General features: G+C 38.8%; 1 protein-coding gene across 2 annotated transcripts in view; it reads left to right on the top strand.

Annotated features, from left to right (window-relative positions):
• Positions 1–22,472, top strand: part of RELN (reelin) — a 555,021-nt gene that overhangs the window by 504,122 nt on the left and 28,427 nt on the right. For both annotated transcript variants that reach the window (XM_081535825.1, XM_081535826.1), the window contains exons 47-53: positions 8,613–8,753; positions 9,971–10,148; positions 11,577–11,770; positions 14,709–14,965; positions 17,318–17,472; positions 19,194–19,408; positions 21,553–21,730. In XM_081535825.1, coding sequence (XP_081391951.1) covers positions 8,613–8,753; positions 9,971–10,148; positions 11,577–11,770; positions 14,709–14,965; positions 17,318–17,472; positions 19,194–19,408; positions 21,553–21,730 — 1,318 coding nt within the window. The remainder of the gene's footprint in view (positions 1–8,612; positions 8,754–9,970; positions 10,149–11,576; positions 11,771–14,708; positions 14,966–17,317; positions 17,473–19,193; positions 19,409–21,552; positions 21,731–22,472) is intronic.

Raw genomic sequence — 22,472 nt, 5'->3', positions numbered from 1 at the left:
ACTGGTTTGAAATAGGAAAAGGAGTACGTCAAGGCTGTATATTGTCACCCTGCTTATTTAACTTATATGCAGAGTACATCATGAGAAATGCTGGGCTGGATGAAGCACAAGCTGGACTCAAGATTGCCAGGAGAAATATCAATAACCTCAGCTATGCAGATGACCCCACCCTTATGGCCGAAAGTGAAGAAGAACCAAAGAGCTTCTTGATGAAAGTGAAAGAGGAGAGTAAAAAAGTTGGCTTAAAGCTCAACATTCAGAAAACTAAGATCATGGCATCTGGTCCCATCACTTCATGGGAAATAGATTGGGAAACAGTGGAAACAGTGTCAGACTTTACTTTTTTGGGCTCCAAAATCACTGCAGATGGTGACTGCAGCCATGAAATTAAAAGACGCTTACTCCTTGGAAGGAAAGTTATGACCAACCTAGACAGCATATTAAAAAGCAGAGACATTACTTTGCCAACAAAAGTCCATCTCATCAAGGCTATGGTTTTTCCAGTGGTCACGTATGGATGTGAGAGTTGGACGGTGAAGAAAGCTGAGCGCCGAAGAATTGATGCTTTTGAACCGTGGTGATGGAGAAGACTCTTGAGAGTCCCTTGGACTGCAAGAAGATCCAACCAGTTGGATGTTGAAGATGAAACTCCAATACTTTGGCCACCTGATGCAAAGAGCTGACTCATTTGAAAAGACCCTGATGCTGGGAAAGATTGAGGGCAGGAGGAGAAGGGGACGACAGAGGTTGAGATAGTTAGATGGCATCATTGACTCGATGGACATGAGTTTGGGTGGACTCCGGGAGTTGGTGATCGACAGGGAGGCCTGGCGTGCTGCCGTTCATGGGATCGCAAAGAGTCGGACTGAGCAACTGAACTGAACTAAACTAAGCTTTATCACTTGTCAGATTTGCTGCCATAGTTCTATCTGAGAATTTGAGGTTTGCCTTAATGCTGTGTGGCTATATGCTTTGTGTGTATGCTATATATAGGTTTTAATTGTTTTAACAAATGTATGTCATTCTCCATAAAGTTATTTTGTAAGTTGTAGTAACTTTCTCATATATGAAGGATGGTCCGGGATCCCTAGGTGGCTCAGTGGTAAAGAATCCACCTGCCAATGTAGGAGCCGCAGGAGACATGGGTTCAGTCCCTGGGTGGGGAAGATCCCCTGGAGGAGGAAATGGCAACCCACTCTAGTATTCTTGCTTGGGAAATCCCATGGACAGAGGAGCCTGGTGGGCTATAGTCTGTAGGAGCACAAAGAGTTGGACACAACTGAAGCGACTTGGCACTCACACGTGCTTATAGTATAGTATAGTGTAGTGTAGTATAGTATAGTATAGTATAGTATACTCCCTCCTTGACTGGCAGTCCTCATACCTGTGAGATGAGACAATCATACAAAACAGTTTCTAAGAGTCATCCTCTCCTTTCCACCCCAAAGTGTGCTTGACTTCTTTTGTTCATAGTTCAGTGTCTTTTTCATCAGGGTCTCCCCCAGAGCAGAGTCTTTGTGCACGCTGTGACATGGCGCACACCTTTAGAACTCTTCACAGGTAATTCATTCACATGCCTCGTACCAAAGTTCATGCCTCATTTCTAGAGCCTACTTGTATCTGTTGGTCGTGGGCTGTGATGGTTCAGTTGAGGCTGAGTTGAGCTGACCCATGCTTCTTCCCTGATGTACACCTATGAGTGGAATTACTAGATCATATGATAGCTCTGTATTCAACATTTTGAGAAACTGATAACCTGTTTTCCCACAGCATCTAGGAGGAGCATATGAGGGTTCACATTGCTTTACAGCCTTGCCAACACTTGTTACTTCCATCTTTTTTATCATAGTCATCCTAGGATGACTATTCAACTCAAAATATTGAATACAGAATTACCATATGAACTAGTAACTCCACTCATAGGTGTACACCTGGGTCGGCTCAACTCAGCCTCAACTGAACCGTCACAGCCCATGGTCTACAGATATAAGTAGGCTCTAGAAAGGAGACATGAGATATAAGCTTCAGGAAGTTATATCTCACTGTGGTTTGAATTTTCATTTGACAGGTGACATTAGTGGTAAAGAACCCATCTGCTAATGCAGAAGACATAAGAGACATACAAGTTTATTCCCTGAGTGGGGAAGATTGCCTGGAGGAGGGCATGACAACCCACTCCAGTATTCTTGCCTAGAAAATCCCCATGGACAGAGGAGCCTGGAAGGCTACAGTCCATAGGGTTGCAAAGAGTTGGACATGACTTAAGCTCCTGAGCATGCAATGATGTTTTGCATCTTTTCATGCATTTATCAGCCATTTATGTATCTTCTTTGGAGTTTTCTCCACTTTTGTCTAACAGAGAAATAGAGTCATGGAAGAAATTTTATGCCCAATACAAAGAAAAGGTCTTGACTAGCAAGGCAAATATGGGACACATTTTGAAATGAGACAGACACTGTAGCACCTCTAACTCAATCTCAGAGTGCCAAAGGTTTCAACTCTGACATTGAATAGCAGAAGTCAGGATAGACTTGTGTGTATATACAGCAGCAGTAGGCAGGTACAGCTGTCCACAAATAAAAAACTGTTCTATTTTAGGGATAATGGTAGGAATAAGATTATTTTGTAGAGGTTGAGATAGAGTTTGAAGGGTTTGCTTATTGAGAATACAGAGTAATAATGAACTGATAGATCCTTGCCTTGTCTCGGTTTTGTAAGTAAATCGGTATGACTTAGGGCACTGGGCTTTAACATCATTATTAGTAGAATTGGAGGATTGGCTATATTTTCTAGTCTCAAATATTTTATGTATCTCTGAGAATAAAGAAAACATCAGGGAAGAGTGAGAAAGCTTATTAAAAATTATGTGTTGTTTCTATCAAAGAACTTTTTCTCATGATGATAGTGATGACAATCAGGACTTCATAGGCAGACATGGCCATTTTGAAGAAAAGAGCAGATATAAAAGACTCCTAAATAAATATCAAAATTCATTAAAAGGTGTGGGAAAAGGTTCCTTGGAAGAGCAATGATGGAAACCATACTATTGACAATAACATTTTAACTGCTTAGCAATGGATGTTTAATTATTATGCAACACTTATAGAGCACTTACTATGTGATGTAAATGGAGAGGAAATGATATAAATTCAGAAAAGATGCGAGGAGAGGCCTTTCAAGGATATGGAAAAAGGAGAAATCTTCTCTGGGGCCATTTTCCCCACAACTCCAAGAAGCAGCAGCCGATGGTGGCTATCATTATAAGGAAGCTTCAGGATAAATGAAGACACCTGCCAAGGGACTTCACCAAGACACTTTCAAGTCTTGATAAACATGAACTAATTAATTTTCACAATACCGTTGTGAGGTGGAAAGTAGCATTTTCCTAGTTTTACAGACAGGAAAGTGTCAGCATGTAAACATAATTGATTTGTCCCCTCTGCATAGTGAAGCTGTGACAAGACAATAAGAAGTTCAACTTTCAGACCTTCATTTTCAACTTACCTTCCAATACATCCCCTTAGTGAAAGTGTTGCCTTTTCTTATAAGACAGTATTGGACAGTGTATGTACCCATTTTATGGGGTAGGTACAGTTATTTCCAAAGAATAGCAAGGAGAGATAAGAAAGCCTTCCTCAGTGATCAGTGCAAAGAAATAGAGGAAAACAACAGATTGGGAAAGACTAGAGATCTCTTCAAGAAAATTAGAGATACCAAAGGAAAATTTCATGCAAAGATAGGCTCAATAAAGGACAGAAATGGGATGGACCTAACAGAAGCAGAAGATATTAAGAAGATGTGGCAAGAATACACAGAAGAACTGTACAAAAAAGATCTTCATGACCCAGATAATCACGATGGTGTGATCACTCACCTAGAGCCAGACATCCTGGGATGTGAAGTCAAGTGGGCCTTAGAAAGCACCACTACGAGCAAAGCTAGTGGAGGTGATGGAATTCCAGTTGAGCTATTTCAAATCCTCAAAGGTGATGCTGTGAAAGTGCTGTACTCGATATGCCAGCAAATTTGGAAAACTCATCAGTGGCCACAGGACTGGAAAAGGTCAGTTTTCATTCCAATCCCAAAGAAAGGCAATGCCAAAGAATGCTCAAACTACCGCACAATTGTACTCATCTCACACGCTAGTAAAGTAATGCTCAAAATTCTCCAAGCCAGGCTTCAGCAATACGTGAACCGTGAACTTCCAGATGTTCAAGCTGGTTTTAGAAAAGGCAGAGGAACCAGAGATCAAATTGCCAATATCTGCTGGATCATCGAAAAAGCAAGCGAGTTCCAGAAAAACATCTATTTCTGCTTTATTGACTATGCCAAAGCCTTTGACTGTGTGGATCACAATAAACTGTGGAAAATTCTGAAAGAGATGGGAATACAGACCATCTGACCTGTCTCTTGAGAAACCTGTATGCAGGTCAGGAAGCAACAGTTAGAACTGGTCATGGAACAACAGACTGGTTCAAAATAGGAAAAGGAGTACGTCAAGGCTATATATTGTCACGCTGCTTATTTAAGTTATATGCAGAGTACATCATGAGAAACGCTGGGCTGGAAGAAACACAAGCTGGAATCAAGATTGCCGGGAGAAATATCAGTAACCTCAGATATGCGGATGACACCACCCTTATGGCAGAGAGTGAAGAAGAACTAAAGAGCCTCTTGATGAAGGTGAAAGAGGAGAGTGAAAAAGTTGGCTTAAAGCTCAACGTTCAGAAAACTAAGATCATGGCATCTGGTCCCATCACTTCATGGGAAATAGATGGGGAAACAGTGGAAACAGTGTCAGACTTTACTTTTTTGGGCTCCAGAATCACTGCTGATGGTGATTGCAGCCATGAAATTAAAAGACACTTACTCCTTGGAAGGAAGGTTATGGCCAACCTAGATAGCATATTTAAAAGCAGAGACATGACTTTGCCAACAAAAGTCCATCTAGTCAAGGCTATGGTTTTTCCAGTGGTCATGTATGGATGTGAGAATTGGATGGTGAAGAAAGCTGAGCGCTGAAGAATTGATGCTTTTGAACTGTGGTGTTGAAGACTCTTGAGAGTCCCTTGGACTGCAAGGAGATCCAATCAATCCATCCTAAAAGAGATCAATCCTGGGTGTTCATTGGAAGGTCTGATGTTGAAGCTGCAACTGCAATACTTTGGCCACCTCATGCATTGGAAAAGACCCTAATGCTGGGTAGGATTGGGGGCAGGAGAAGAAGGGGACGACAGAAGATGAGATGGTTGGATGGCATCACCGACTTGATGGACATGGGTTTGGGTAGACTCTGGGAGTTGGTGATGGACAGAGAGGCCTGGTGTGCTGCAATTCATGGGGTCACAAAGAATCAGACACGACTGAGTGACTGAACTGAACAGTTATTTCCAAGAATATAAAATCATCACATTTGAGATGGGAGCCCTAGAAATCATCTAATTTAATCCCCTTTTTACATGTATTAAGTTACTCACCATGAGCATAGTATTTGCTAGGACTGGAATATAGATTAGAGCCCTTATTTATCTTGACTTTCATTGGCCAACTCTGATTTTCACACATTCTATGCATAATATCCTACTGTTTCTTTTTCTGTGGAATGCGACAAAATTGTACAAACTGAAAGTGTCATGATCAGAAGTCCCCGTGAAAGCTACCAACCCAAACAGTGCATCTGGCTCTTAAATCTTCTGTAAGTCTGTTAAGTGGCTATCTGTACTGTGATCAGCACAGCCAGTGAGTGATCAGAAAGCTACCACATGCTACGCAGCTCTGCCATTTCCTAACTCTTAGGAAGATCTCCCTCACTTTAACAGTCATCAAATCACTGCCCCCTGCACCACTGACCCCTAGTTCCTGCCCATCTACTCTCAAGACTCCTTCTATTCAAATTTTCCTGGCCACCTTTATTGCTACCAGTTTAACATTCTCTCAGTAAGTGTATATGAAGCCCCATCTATAGGAGTCACCAACAATAAACTGATAAATAAGGAAAACAATCCAACAGAGGAAATAATGCATAAGTAGGCAGTTTTAATAAAAGGTGAGAAGAGCCATGATAAAAGGTGATGGGCTAGCCAAAACATCCATCATCAAAAAGTCTACGAGTAATAAATACTGAAGAGGGTGTGGAGATAAGGGAGCCCTCCTACACTCTTAGTAGGAATGTAAATTGGTACAGCCACTGTGGAAAACAGTTTGGAGATGCCTTAAAAAACTAAAAATAGAGATACCGTATTATCCAGCTATCCTACTTCTAGGCATATATCTGGAGAAGATGAAAACTCTAACTCAGAAAGATACACACACCCCATTGTAGCACTATTACAATAACCAAGACATGGAAGCAAACTAAATGCCCCTTGACAGAAGAATAGATAAACAAGATGTGGTATACACACACACACAATGGAATGTTGCTGTTCAGTCACTTAGCCAGGTCCGGCTCTTTGCAACCCCATGGACTGCAGCACACCAGGCCTCCCTGTCCATCACCAACTCCCAGAGCTTGCTCAAACTCTTGTCCATTGAGTCAGTGATGCCATCCAACTATCTAATCCTCTGTCATCCCCTTCTCCTCCCACCTTCTATCTTTCCCAGCTTCAGGGTCTTTCCAATGATTTGGCTCTTCATATCAAGTGGCCAAAGTATTGAAGCTTCAGTTCAGCATCAGTCCTTCCAATGAATATTCAGGGTTGATTTCCTTTAGAATTGACTGATTTGATCTCCTAGCAGTCCAAGGGACTCTCAAGAGTCTTCTCCAACACCACAGTTTGAAAGCATCAAATTCCTCAGCGCTCAGCCTTCTTTGTGGTCCAACTCTCACATCCATACATGACTACTGGAAAAACCATAGTTTTGACTATATGGACCTTTGACTATATGGCAAATAACTATATCACTACAATTGTTATAAATACTATGAAAGGAAAAGAACTTTTTGCTATGGAATAAATGTAATTTTTAAAGGGCTCTGAAAGAATATTTCTCTATGAGGACCTGACATTTTCTCTAAGACTTAAAGAATACAAGAGTTAACCGGGCAGAGACAAAAGAAAAAATGCCGGCGGAACGGAGGCAGGAGTTTGGGGAGCCTTGTGAGCTGAGAGGATAAGCAGGGCTCCAGAATTAAGTAGCTAGGCTGAGGGGGTAAAGGAGAGGGCTCAGCTCAGGCAGAGCCTTGTGGACCAAGGAGGAACTTGCAGTTGAAGTTAAATGCAATAAGAAGTGACAGGAGGGTTTTAGGTCAACTTTTCTCTGCTGAGAGGAACAGATGGGAGCTGGCGAAACAGTTTATGAAGAAGTGAGTGTGTAGATGCTCAGTAAAGAAATATCAAACTGAATGATTTAGTTTCAGAGTGAAGATTTGAGTTCTGTTTCTTTTCTATTTTCTAAACTTAATATGTGCTAAGTCACTCATTGTGTCCAACTCTATGCAACCCCATGGACTGAAGCCTGCCAGGCTCCTCTGTTCATGGGGATTCTCCAGGCAAGAATAGTGGAGTGGGTTGCCATACCCTTCTCCAGGGGATCTTTCCTACCCAGGGATCGAACCCATGTCTCTTGGGTCTCCTATATTGTCAGGCAGATTCTTTACCACTAGCACCACCTGGAAAGCCCAAATTTAATATATGTGAGTTCAGTTAGAAAATTTAAAATCCTTCCTGTTGTTTGGTCTTTGGTCCTGCCTAAAACAGATATCTTTCAGTCACATGGTTAACATATCTCTCAATGACAAAAATATATGAATGCATGAAACAAAAGTTGCTTTGGCTAATTATTTCCCCCATGCTCTTTGAATGTTCAAGCTCACTTGAGCCTCAGGCATTGTTTGGATTTTACTGCCATCTAGTGTCTCTAAACACATAAGTTTATTTGTGTTTCTGAACAAGACACTCCTCCCAAGCTGTGCAAGTGAGCAAATAAATTTCTGCTTATGTAGTGGGAGAATCTCTGTTCGGGTTTTATTTATATTGCATTTAAATCATTATAAAGTAAGTCTGATCTTACTACCCTCTCTTTTGTCTGTCTAGTTATCTAAGGTTTCATTGATCCTTACACCCGCACTGTCTTCCTAAGGCTCTCATTTTGAGAATTCCTCCGAAATGTTATGCGAGGCCTATCAGTGTGCCCCCTGCACAAAAGCATCTGACCTTAGGTAGCATGGGGGAGTTGAAACCTTCTCCCCAGGTCAAATGCAGAGGGCTTGTGGCTGCTTAAGGACAAACATCTTTTCCTAAAATGCAAATATAAGTTAGCAGCAGACCTGGTGTCCCTTCACAGTGGTTTCCACCCAAAATTCAGGGCTCACTGGATCCCTGAGGCTACTGGTTTTAGCATTAGTTTTAGTTTCTGTTTTAATCTGTTTTTACAAGGCTCAGAAATATCATTGGCCCAAAATGTATTCTCAAGCTATTGCAGTTCAATTTGGCTTGGTTTCATTAATCAAAGTTGGGCAAAGAATACTGCCGTTACCAACACTTTTTTCAGAACACAGGCGAGGGTATACATACATTTGTGTTACACTCCTCCATGCACTTGTTTAAACATACCAGAACACGTTCTTTTGTCCACCACATCCTTCATTATAATTTTATTTCTCTTCAAAGGTCCCAAGCCACTCGTTTCCGTTGGCATCAGCCAGCTCCTTTTGACAAGCAGCAGACGTGGGCAATAGATAATGTTTATATTGGGGATGGCTGCATAGATATGTGCAGTGGCCATGGAAGGTGCATCCAAGGAAATTGTGTGTAAGTAGTTTTTTTTCTTTCTTCTGTAGAAAGTCCCTGACACACATTCCAGCCAGATTTTTCTGAAACTGGTTTTTTAATCACTCCCAAACTGCTTTAAGTTATATATTTTTCCTGAAATCTGACATTGAGCTAACTGTGAAGTTTATGGCTATAGCACCTTCAGTCTTGCTTAGAGATTAGGAACTGAGAAATCCTATCTTTTAAGGAGAAGGCTGAGCTATAATTGACTGTGTTTTATTTTCTTCTGTGTTTTTGTGATACACCTGAGCCTTGAGAGAAATATTAAAGGAGGTTCAAGAGTTCAGCATGTTCTAACTGAAAATAATATATCGTAAGTTTTTCTCACTTAGGTCTGAAAGTGTATGTAATGATGTGCATTACTTGTGGTTTGAATAGTATTCCTATGTTATTTGCATAAGAAAGTATATAAATACCTGATCAATATACCAGGTGTATTTCATGGAGAGACCTGGGATTTTACTCTTATAGAGCCTTAGCATCTTTGGAAGGATCTAAACAAAGTGTGTGTTCTGTGTACGTATGTTGTATACTACGAGGCTCTGTGCTTTATTTTCAAAGACTCTGCTGTTAGATGGGGTAGTATGAATGAAGATCCTGATAAAGAATTCACATTTCCCTTCTCCATTAATCTCTGCACACCTGGGAAGTCTTTCTTTTGATTAATGATTCTAGCCCATATCAACCATGACCTCTGCGACCCCAGAGCTTCCCAGTCCTATATTCATATTTCTTCCCACAGTCCTGTGGTCAAAGATGGCAGATGCTATCCAAAGTGCCCTTTGCTATTTGGAACCTGGCCTCTTGAATTCCTGATTGGCCCAAAGTCTCTGTTAAAAAGCCCGATTTCATAAATTATTAGGACCAACCAGTTTAGTTTGGTATCTGCAATTGCTTATCAGCCATCCAGAGCTGTGTCATGTAGGGACAGGGCTTTAGTGAATTCTTTCAGGTTGCTTCTTACTCTTCACCTATAAGCCGAAGTCACTAATTTAGGAAAGCCTAGATGCAGTTAATCCACTGCTTATTTCTAACCTAAAGCACTGTTAAGGAGAGCAGCTGAATTACGGCAAACTCTGTGAAGATAACTAATCTTTCATCATCTTGGACTCGGAAAAGGAGTTGGCCTCACTAATTTGAGAGCGCACTTGCAGGGCCTGTGTTTGATGTTGACTTTTCTCTTTCTCCACTCCCAGCTGTGATGAGCAGTGGGGTGGCCTGTACTGTGATGAGCCTGAGACCTCTCTTCCAACTCAACTCAAAGACAACTTCAATCGGGCCCCATCTAACCAGAACTGGCTGACTGTGAATGGAGGGAAATTAAGTACCGTGTGTGGAGCTGTGGCGTCAGGAATGGCTCTTCATTTCAGTGGGGTTAGTGTCTGGTTGCTGTTTATTCATTTCTGCATCCTCTGAGTTCCTCCCCCTCCCAAAACTGACTCTCTTTTGAAGTTTAATCGACAAATCAAGATGCAGAGGTAGAAATTCTAAATACACAAACCTGATGTCAACTCACAACTTCCTACAAATCAGAAAATGCTAATCATTTTCAGCATTTTCCTGTCACAAATCAGTTGTGACAATTTAATTATGCAGGGTGGTGTCAGTACAGGCATATTTAAGTGCACACACACAAAAAAAGGATTTAAATGAATTTCCACCCTGGGATAGAGAGCTTCCACAATGTGTGAGGGTCTTCCATCTGGATAATGTTCTAATTGAAAATTCCTGAGCTTGCAACAGATTTGGGATTTAAGGAGCCAAAAATCTGGAAAATAAGCTTTGATGTTTCCTGAATTTATTAACAATAATTAACTTACCCAAGCAAGAATAACTGTTAGTAATTCCTAGACATTTGTATTTATAGCAGATTATTTTGTGAATGATAGCAGCAGTGTTAGAAAATTGCTTTGAGAAGTTTTATAATCATTCTGCACTGCTGCCAAAGATGAATTGTTTAAAAGTAGAATTTCTCCAGTAGTTTGATTAAAGACCTTTCATATGTAAATTTAATTTTTAAAAATTGCAAATTCACTGTCAGTTATTTGTTTCCCTACCATGCCCTACCTTAGAGTTTGCATTTGTGCCAATGAAGTGTACTAGTATTTTAGTCCAAGAGTAGCAACAGAACATACAGCATACAGAATTTTTATAATCATCAACAGTGGTTAAGAATGCAATGTTCACAATACTCTTTCTTCTTTAGTATTAACTTAGATGGAACTCTGATACCTAATCTTCCTCATAGTTTCACCTATTAATAAGAAACAACTACCTATCTATGTTAATGAATTAATATAGAAAATATTAAAATCAACTGTAAAAGTTTAAAAAGCTTACACCTAGTATTGCTAATTATAATTAAATCGTATTTTTGGACATCATTTTAAAATTTCATATTAAAATAGTCATCTCAGCGCACTATTTTGTTAATAGCCAATGCCTTTTTAAAAATCTAATAGATACCTATAAATAACTAGAAATAGTTTAAGAAAAATATAGAATAGTTACTTTAATTCCAGCTCTCCTATTGCTTAGGAAAAAAAAAAAGAGAATATCCTTAGAATACATTGCCCTTTGTAAATTCTAATACTAAAATGTTAAAATTCAGTGTATGTTTGCTGTGTACCTACTGTGCACTAGAGGCCATACCAGAAGCTAGGATAGTAGGAGAAATTATAAGAAAATCATTATTGCAATACTGTGTGAGCTGTATTACAAAAGAAAGGATGGAAACCAGAGAACACCTGGAACCTGTCATGACAATTCCTTATCACCGTATTGTTGCTTTCTGCTTCTTAGGGCTGCAGTCGGCTATTGGTCACCGTGGATCTAAACCTCACGAATGCTGAGTTTATCCAGTTTTACTTCATGTATGGATGCCTGATCACACCAAACAACCGTAACCAAGGTGTTCTTTTAGAATACTCCGTCAATGGAGGCATTACCTGGAACCTACTAATGGAAATCTTCTATGACCAGTACAGTAAACCTGGGTTTGTATTCTGTTTTATCTCTAATGACTAGGACATTGAGCAACATTGCTTGATAAGACCTGCCAGCAATCTGTCACAGGGACCACAGGGAGACCTAAACCACACTCACCACTAGAGGATGCCTCTGAGACCATCATGAGGATAAGGTTTCTGAGCTGGATAAACAACTGGTTTGGGTTTTTTTATTTCAAGAACAACTAGTTTGTAAATTTTCAAATAGATAAATACACAATCACAATGCCAATAATGAATAGACCCACTACAAAAAAACATATAAATTAATGAGTTCAACAACATTTTGGGAAAGTGGAAACAAAAAACCAGCTGTTTGTTCACATAGTGTTCACTCCATTTTAGAGACTTGGAGGCTAGAAAATAAACACATTGCTTTCTCCAAAATAAACACAATAAAATGTAAATATACTTAAGAAGCCTAGAGTCTATTTTTAAATTTCTTACTGAAAAACCCTGAATAAACACAATGTATGTGTCATTTTTAAGAATATAGTCTTGAACAGCAAAAATACAATGTGACCAATTGGAAAAGCCAAAAGGTTAGTAAAAAGGAAAAGAACATTTAATAAAGTAGGAGGAGGAGAAGAATATGGAAGAGAAGGATGAGAGAGGAGAGAAACAGAGAAGGTTGGAGGAAAGATGAACAGAGGGGATGGGAAGAGAAGGGAGAGAAGGAATGACTGTGGCCCAAATAAGAGACAAAATAAAATGAGAAACATAGATAATCCCTCAGTGCAAGGCAAGCCAGATACCAGCTAAAAATTAGGTAAAATAAAAGTAATCAAGAATCTTGTAAATGATTGTTGAAATTCAATGTACCAGTCAAGAACAGGTTCAGCTGTGAATTACAGAAAACCTAAAATAACTTGGAAGTTTTTTTTTTTTTTCCTTCTCTTACTGTAAGTTAGATCTAGAAGGAAGCTTCTCAGAGCTGCTCCACTGGCTTCACCAGGACTAGAGACCCAGGTTCCTACTAGCTGGTACTTTTGCCACACTCTACACTTGACCTGCATCTCATGGTCCAAAAGAACCCATATTCCAGCTTGCAAGCAAAAGGATGCGGCAAGAGCAGTGTGCTGTCTCTCTTTAAAGACACTTCCTAACACTTGCCTACACTTCCTTTCACATTACAATAGCCAGAACTTTGTCACAGAGACACACCCAGATGCAAGGGAGCCTGGACATGTTGTCTTTATTCTGGGTGACTATTTGCCTCACTAAGAAGATGGGTTCCTAACATGAAGGGAGAATGGAACTATGGCAATTGAGGAAATGCCAGCAGTCTCTGCCATAAACAAACATTTTAAATCCTGCACGTGCATTAAAGTTGAACACCAAATAAAACTAAGTGGTACGCATTGTAATAGTGCAAAAAAACTGTGCTCACCTATTAGTAGAAGATGGTAGATGAGCCAAGTAAACTGTTTATGAAGAAAGTTATAATGTGTCTCACATACTAGCTTCTGAACACTTAAACAACATAATATACAGAGAGAAGGAGGTTATGTTTCTGTAGGGTAAAAGCATAACTGTCCAATCCACTTTAGTTCTCTGAAGGAGAAACAAATTCACCAAGGTAAGAACAGTGGTCATAATTTATTTACACTTTCAGCAGCCTTAGATAAATTTCCACTCCAAAGGTTTTTAAAATGTGGTCAAGGATTTTTCAGGAAAGAAAAATGAGATTCAAAGTCATTGCTCTGGGTAAAGCTGTGTAATTGTGTGTCCTTCCAGGAATCAATAGATTTATGGTATTACTTAATACTTTCTAAAATGTTAGTTAAACATGGCAATTTAGTGGATAAAAATTATAAAAAGATCTTACAAGGTGAGCATACAAAAAAAAAAAAGAGGAAAGAGGGGGCACAGGTGAGCTTCAAAATTGAGATGCATAAGAAAATGAGCTTTGAAAAAGATTATTTACCTAAAGACTCATAGTCTCCGAACTGCCAGTTACTACATAGGTGAGGGTCTAAGATTCACAGTCTACACTTTCCTTCCCTAAGACTAAGCTCCATTGAGCTGTTGTAACCCAAAGTGTACACAAAATGATGGACATGATCTAAAAAATGTATTTAAATTCCAAGTACTAGAAATTCAACTAACAACAGTGTAGCCTTGAATAGATTTTGATTGATCCCCATCTAGAACACTACCTACTGTTCTGGTCATTATACTTCAAGGAAGATGTAAAGAGAGAAAAAGGGGTAAAAGAATCAACAAGGAGATACTGTGTAAGCAAAACTAAAATAACTAAACCTCTTCAGTGTGAAAGATGAAAACCAAGGGGTCATTTTGAAGCTCTTAGCTTAAGGTTTCTTCCCAGGATGAACTGGGGCTTATTGGCCCTGTCCTGTATTGCTAATACTAAGAGGCAGCCTTGGACTGTAAAGGGAGTTAGATTGGCATGCATTAAAAAGATGAGACTTTACCGCCATCTCTTGCATCTCCTGCGTTGACAGGTGGGTTCTTTACCATTGTGCCTCCAGAGTGAACCCTGCAGTTTTCTGTTTGCCTAGGCCTCCTTCAGATCAGGAGGCATAGGGTATATGCACTTTGGTAGACATAAACCAATATTGACGTAAGAGATGCATGTTTGATCCCTGGGTTGGGAAGATCCCTTGCAGGACAGCATGGCAACCCATTCCAGTATTCTTGCCTGGAGAGTCCCATGGACAGAGGAGCCTGGTGGGCTACAGTCCATGGGGTCGCAGAGTCAGACACAACCAAAGCGACTTAGCACACACACACGATACCATAAAATCAAGACAATTTATTGTGGTTTTTAAAAATTATTTTAGCTAAAGTCCTCTCCTCATCTCCTATGTGATATGCAATGTCTTTATGTCTGGATGCACATCCTTTTCTCCCATGAGACATTTGACACGACTTTTCCCCACCCTCACCATCATTTATTCTTCAGATTCGTGAATATCCTTCTCCCTCCTGATGCTAAAGAGATTGCTACTCGCTTCCGCTGGTGGCAGCCAAGACATGATGGCCTGGACCAGAACGACTGGGCCATTGACAACGTCCTCATCTCAGGCTCTGCTGACCAGAGGACTGTCATGCTGGACACCTTCAGCAGTGCCCCGGTGCCCCAGCACGAGCGCTCGCCTGCAGATGCTGGCCCTGTGGGGAGAATTGCTTTCGACATGTTTATGGAGGACAAAACTGCAGGTAAATTTTCATTGATGTTAAATAAAAATCCATTTGGGTCTTTTACAAAAAATGGAATGTGGAACCTTTTATACATTCTAAAGTGGTTACAGAAACAGTGAAAAGAGTGTTCCCTTTTCCTCTCTCAAACTTCCTGGTTTTACATTGTAATGAAACCTTTTCTTTCTTTCAAGCCAGCAAGCTTGTTTTAATAAATAGCATTCTGTAGTTTTACTAATAGGGTAATTTTCTTTGAGAAAATTTTTGTTTCTACATTTCTTGTTTTCTATTTTGGTTAGAAAGCCAGCATTTTTTGGACGTTTGTTTTACTCTCCAAGGACAAGGATTTTGTTTAGCTGTACATGCATTTGTGATGGCATTTCATGTTTCAGAAATATCCAGAGTCATGCTTGTTACTCTTCATTCTTAATAGGAGTATTGCAGTGGTCTCAGTGTACTGTCAAGGATCTCTCCGTGCTATTCTTATTTTTAATGACTTATTTTCATTTCATCACATTATTCTGGTCCCTTTTTTAAAGTGGTGTGTTATATTAAGTATGTGACTTTGTGATGCCACATACTTGGTTATACTGTATAAAACCTGAAGTGGTATCTTCAGGTAAAGTAGTAATGTTTAATTACATGTATCGTATCAATACTGCAAGTCTTATGGAATAGATAGACTATACCACTGTAGATTCATCAGACAGTGAGACTATGCCATACCCAACTCTGCGCTAGAATCTTACGTAGAAAGAAGGAAAGTGTAATATCTACTTACAACAGTAGTTTATGACACTACAGAAGAGATTAGTGTTAGTTGATTAATGTAAGCCCTTTTTCAGGATTGTAGTGTTCTAGCATATAATAAAATATATAGTGGAGAATAAACTCAGGATATTGTTATTGGAATTCAGATTTCTGTGCCTTTTGATTCTTGAGACCTATACCTCTGCTATAGGACTAAATGTAACTCCAGATCCAATGGAGTGAAAACTAACAGATAATGGCATTATGGTAGCCATTTGAGTCCTGGAGATAAAAATGCTTGTTCTACAGGCATATGTTAAGCTCAGACAAAATCAAAAGAACACAACACTGGTGAAGGCTGGATTCCAATAAAATTGTTGGGTCTCTTCTCTTCTGAGGCCATCCAACTCTTTGCACAGTAACCCAGGCTTCCAGTTGTACCTGTTCATCTCCACTGTGAATGCTGGAGCTAACCAGGAAACTGCCAGAGAAAAGTTGGGCCTGTGAAATCAAAGTGTGTCATGAATTAAATGAAATGTATAGATATGTTTAATTTCTAACCTTTCTGGGATAAAATCATGAAGTTAAAGCACCCCTTCCAAAAGAGAAAGCAAATTGTGAGGCACATGAATGTGTGTGGGGTGTGTGTGTGTGTGTGTGTGTGAGTGTGTTTGAGAGAGAGGCACAATAGGATTACTCTGCACTGATCAAGTCATAATCTTGCTGATTAAATTTTCGTTGACTCTTAGAAGCTTTTTTAAAAATCACTTTATTGAGGTATAATTGATGTACAAAAAGCTGTAGGTATTTAATGTATACAACTTGATGAATTTGGATTTATGTATACACCTATGAAACCATCACCACAATAAAGACCATAAATTTATCAATCATCTCTGAAAGTTTCCTCCTGCCCCTCCTCTTTTTTAATATTGATTTTCCATTATGGTAAGAGCACTTAACATTAAGATCTCTCTTAGTAATTTACATTTTTAAGTACACAATACAGAAGTGTTAACTATAGCCCCCATGTTGTAAAATAGATTTCCAGAACTTATTCACCTTGCATTACTGAAACTTTGTGCCCTTTGACTGACAAGTCCCCTTTTCCCCTTCCACTATTCTACTCTCTGGTTATAAGAGTTTGGCTCTATTACAATTCTTTTCATTGCCCAGGAGATACTACCAAAATTTGAGTATAAACAGCTAACACTTCTCTATCATGTTACTAAAAATATTCCTCTTTCTTTAGATTTGGCCTAGAAAGTTAAACACATGTCAGAAAAACAAATGGATGTACATACATTTCCCTTTGTTTTTCATACGTAACACATAAAATGCATTCTTTTTTCCTAAATGTAGACTTAACTAGTTTAGAAAAAAAAGAATGTATTGTATGTGTTACAAATGAAAACAAACTAATATTGGACACTTGCTATATCTCAGTCTCTGAGTATCTATGTTCCTAAAATGATGTGCTTATATTAGCATTTTGTCTGTAGATGGTATGTAATAGAGAGATTAATACTTAAAATAATTATTGATCTTACCTAAAGTGAAAATTTGCTTTAAAGTATGTTTGTCATAAATCTGTCATAAAATTTTTGTTTTCCTTTTTTTAAGTAAATGAGCACTGGCTATTCCATGATGATTGTACAGTAGAAAGATTCTGTGACTCCCCTGATGGTGTCATGATTTGTGGCAGTCACGATGGAAGAGAAGTATATGCGGTAACCCATGACCTGACCCCCACTGAAGGCTGGATCATGCAGTTCAAGGTGAAAATGTTATGACCTTAACTACGTGTGTGTGCTGTCACTTCAGTCATGTCTGACTCTGAAACCCCATGGACTGTAGCCTGCCAGGCTCCTCTGTCCGTGGGGTTCTCCAGGCAAGAATACTGGAGCGGGCTGCCATGTATCCCTCCTTCTCCATGTGACCTTCCCGACCCAGGGATCAAACCTACATCTCTTATGTCTCCTGCATTGGTAGGTGGGTTCTTTACCACTAGGGCCACCTGGGAAGCCCAGTGTACAACAATCCACTGTAATTCTTCAAGATCCATCTGTCTTCTTTACAGACCAGATAGGTGAGCTGAAAGGAGATGTGATAGAAATCACAAGCCCCATGACCTTAACTATATAAACAGCCATATACCAGCAATATAAAATTGAAAAAAAATTGTACAGACAATGATCATACAGTCTTTATTGACTTAACACATCCATTGAAAAATATTAACAAAATTTAATATTAAGATAACATACATCCCAAGTATATATAACTTAATGATTAAAAGTATTTTATTTTTGAACTATTTCAAGTGAACTTGTGCTATGTGCTGTGCTTACTTGCTCTGTTGTGTCCAACTCTTTGCAACCCCATGGACTGTAGCCTGCCAGGCTCCTCTGTCTGTGGGGATTCTCCAGGCAAGAATACTGGAGTGCGTTGCCATGCCCTGCTCGAGGAGATCTTCCCAACCCAGGGATCAAACCCAGGTCTCCAGCATTACAGGCAGATTCTTTACCATCTGAGCCACCAGGAAAGCCCAAGAATACTGGAGTGGGCAGCCTATCCCTTCTCTAGGGGATTTTCCAGACCCAGGAATTGAACTGGGGTCTCCTGCATTACAGGTGGATTCTCTACCAGCTGAGCTACGAGGGAAGCCCTAAGACGAACTAACATAAGATTTAATGTGCTTCTGAGATTAAATATTAATAGAGCAAAATATTGATAATAAAATGTAGAAAACTGATTTCAGTTCCCTGAGTTTAAATCATTATATGACATAAGCATTCTTTTCCTTTAAGAGAAGATTGTGGTTATATCTACTTTTTTAATAAAAACATTTCAGTCTTTCTGGAGAAAGAAAATTATAGAAAACAAAGGCATGATTAGCATTAATGCCAACATTAATTTTAGCTAAGATCTTATGTCAATCAATTTATTCTGTCTACCTCATTCCCACTGTATTAGCCACAAATGTTGCATTATGACTGTCTCCATCAACAAAGACTGCTGTGTCTTATCAAAAGTACCCTCTGTAATTACTTCACTGTGTCTTACTTGCAGTTGAAAGTGATTTATTGAGAGTCATAAATTGTATAACAAAACAGTAAACTTGGTAAAGCTGTTAGCAATCCTTCTTGGTCAAGCATTCTGCCAAACATAAGTGCCAGACCATTAGCACAACAAACAACAATTTGTAAGAGTAGGCCCAGGCCTTCCAAGGCAATCAGCCAGCTATGCAAAAGCACAGCTTTCAGCTTCTCTCCAAACTCCCTGCACGATATATTTGGCACTTTCTATAATTTGTCACCTAGGGCAACCATGTCAACTCCACCATTCATCACCACAGCAAATAATGAACCTGAAAAGAAACGGATGTGTTGCAGTGTCTGTCAAATAATCAGCAGCTTTCTTACTACCAAGTCCTTAGAGCAGAAGCATGCAATATGGTTTTAATACCTTAATAATCTTGCATCTCTCTGTTTATTAGATCTCTGTTGGATGTAAAGTGTCTGAAAAAGTCACCCAGAATCAAATTCATGTTCAGTACTCTACAGACTTTGGTGTGAGCTGGAATTATCTGGTTCCTCAGTGCTTACCTGCGGATGCAAAATGCTCTGGAAGCGTTTCTCAACCATCTGTATTCTTTCCAACTAAAGGGTGGAAAAGAATCACCTACCCACTTCCTGAAAGCGTAGTTGGAAAGTAAGTAGAAAATTAAAACCTGGTTCTAAGCATTCAGAAGTGGATTTAGACACTGTGGTCAGCCTGAAAGTACTGTGTAATTGTCAGTAAAATGCTCTCTTCCTAACTCTAAAGTTCACTCATTAGTGACTTCCATAATGAACTAATTTAAGGAGACCTCAAGATGTAATCCTCAGACTTGTCAAGATAGGCGCTGACAGGCTCTTCCATTTTCCATACCTCACTATTGCTCTGTGAGCAATAGTGATGGCCTTGGAGCCAGTTGAGAAGGTGTATGTTACCTTATGGACCTTATAAATTGTGCTTTCCACATCGGTCCCTTGTCAATCCATGATAGATGAAGCCAAGAGAAAGCCTAACTCATCATGCTCTTAATACTTGTACAAATCCTAACTCTCCATGCTGTTTATACAAACATAGTTTGTAGGTTTCATTTTTTTTCTTGTCAAAGTATTATGTTCTGCACCTGCAGTGGAAAGTAATTAGCCTAGGCAGTAGTGAGCCAAGATGATTAAACTGTTTTCTGAAAAGTATGTGGATAAGTTAATTTAGGCAATTACCAAAAAATTCCCTTCAACTGTAAAATTAGGGAAAAAGATAAAGAAAATGATAGTTATACTTCTACCATATGTCACAGTTTCTGGCTAAATGAAGAACCTTTTGTGAAACAGATTCGAGATATATGACCAGAACATATAGAGCCTTGGAATAAGGTACTTACACAAGGCAAAAAAAGTCCCATAGAGATTGTTTATTGCATGATCACTCACAGTTTTCTGGAACAAATCTAAAAGGCTTAGTCAGTTAACATGCTAGATAACAATCAGTATACTTTCAGCTGCAGGTAACAGAAAATTCCATTCAAATTTAAATTACATTTGGCTCAATTGAAAGTGAAATATATTATCTGTATAATGAAAAAAATCCAAAGGTAAGTGGACTCTAGGATTGGTTGTTTGACAAGGTCAACAGTGTCTTCAAGGACATTATTATCTCTTATTCTGTTACTCTTATTCTTTGCTCCACTGTCCACATATGGATGTCACACTCAGTCTTCAGACTAGTTTCCTTTGTGAACATAGATGTCTCCCAGAAAGCTGGAGCACAATGCATCCTTACCTATGTCCAATGGAAGAGAAAGAGAGTTGCTTTACTTTCCAGCAAAGCTGGAGCAAGTACCTCTTTGCATCTCACTGGTACAAATTAGTTCAAGAATGTCCATTCCTTACTCCATCAACTGTTAGGGAAATTATATTATGATGATTCTCATATGACTCATCTGGGCTGAAGTGGGTGCTAGAGAGCCACCATACCCTCATTGCCTCATTTCCCCCTCTTGTTCTCACTCTCTTTTTATAATGAGGTATATAATTTACAGTCAGCAAAATGAACACATTTTGATTGTTCCTCACAATTTCTTCCCATTGTATAATCCATGTAACCACCAGAAACAAGATACAGAATGTTTATATCTTCGCAGGATGTTCCCTCATGTACTTTGAACTCTTTCCACCAAAAAAGGATGAAATATTTTAATATAAGGTTGATTATGACACTTCTATTTTCCCCAGAGGACAGAGAAGAGCAATGATAAAATTAAAATCTCAGGGAAATTTTCCTTTAATATAACCCTTCAAAATTGTTTTCTAATTAGCAGTTTACTCTGAGAATATTGATTATCTTTGGGGGATTCAGAAGTTGCTGTTTCCCAACCACCTGAAGGCCGTGTGTATGCTGACAAGGCGCTGTCAAAGGACTGATTTACCTTCTGTACAATTTCAGAAATACAGTTAATAAATCTAAATTGCATTGCAGCCACTGGACTCCAGTTCATAAGCTGATTTTTAATACTTACAGATTTGCATTTTAAAATGTTCCTTTTGCTTGACATAGAGGTTCCACTATATTTTCATTTTGTTTTACAAGTTTACTCACATATTTTAAAATATAAGTTGAACTGGCTTTAAACTTACATTACTAGAAATAGATAATGATGGCCCAAAAACATCTTTTATTAACCCATTTCATCTTGTCAGAATGGTTTAAATGTTTTTTCTCTTGAATACTGAATGTACATGCAGGAATATGGAGCTGAATAAAGTTAACTTTTGTTCTTCACTCCTTTGTTCTTGTGTTGCCAATAGTCCCGTAAGGTTTCGGTTCTACCAGAAGCACTCAGATATGCAGTGGGCAATTGACAATTTCTACCTGGGCCCTGAATGCTTGGACAACTGCAGAGGCCATGGAGATTGCTTAAAGGAACAGTGCATCTGTGATCCGGGATACTCTGGGCCAAACTGCTACTTGACTCACACTCTGAAGGTAAAGTTAAAGCCCCTGAAGAAAGCATGTACCCTCATTGCAGATCGTGCATCAAGAGCCAACTTAAGAGTGAGACTAATAATTTATAACCACATTCTTTGGAGCTCCCAGTAAATAAATCCTTTGGACAGAATCTTAAAAAAAATATATATATATATATATATATATATATATATATATAGTTTATTAAATACAAGAATATTAGGACCAAGTGCTAGTATGTTTTACCCACTTAATAATATAAACCAGTCTGTATAGGTTAAAGAACATACTATGTTTTTTAGAGCAGACTGTTAAAGTCAATATTAAACCTTCCTAAATTCACTTTTTTCAGTAGATATACTATTTAAATTAGGAGGATACTGTTGTTGTTATGAAATAAAACAAATAATATTGATACATTATCACACAAAAAATACAAGTTTTCAAAAAGGCAGAAACAGCACCAGAATTTTTGTTCAGAAAGTGTTCTGATTTGTTGACTGCTGAAATGTGGGTGTGTATTAAATAAGAATAGAGAGATCATTCTTGGAAATTTTAGCCATTATATCATTATTTAACATGCAAAGTATATACAGTTGCTCAACACTGTTGCCATATATATATATATATCTATATACACACACACTCTGTTTCTGTGAATAAATATATTGTATTTATCTTACAGTAACAGAAAAATGACTAAGTTAAAAAAAGTACAAGTGATTGAAATTGAGTGTGTAAGTGACAGACAATGTAAATA

The sequence above is a fragment of the Giraffa tippelskirchi genome, chromosome 10, assembly GCF_054371585.1.
Source record: "Giraffa tippelskirchi isolate mGirTip1 chromosome 10, T2T-mGirTip1v1.2.pri, whole genome shotgun sequence".
Taxonomy (NCBI): Eukaryota; Metazoa; Chordata; class Mammalia; order Artiodactyla; family Giraffidae; genus Giraffa; species Giraffa tippelskirchi.
This window is presented reverse-complemented; position numbering and strand designations above follow the sequence as displayed.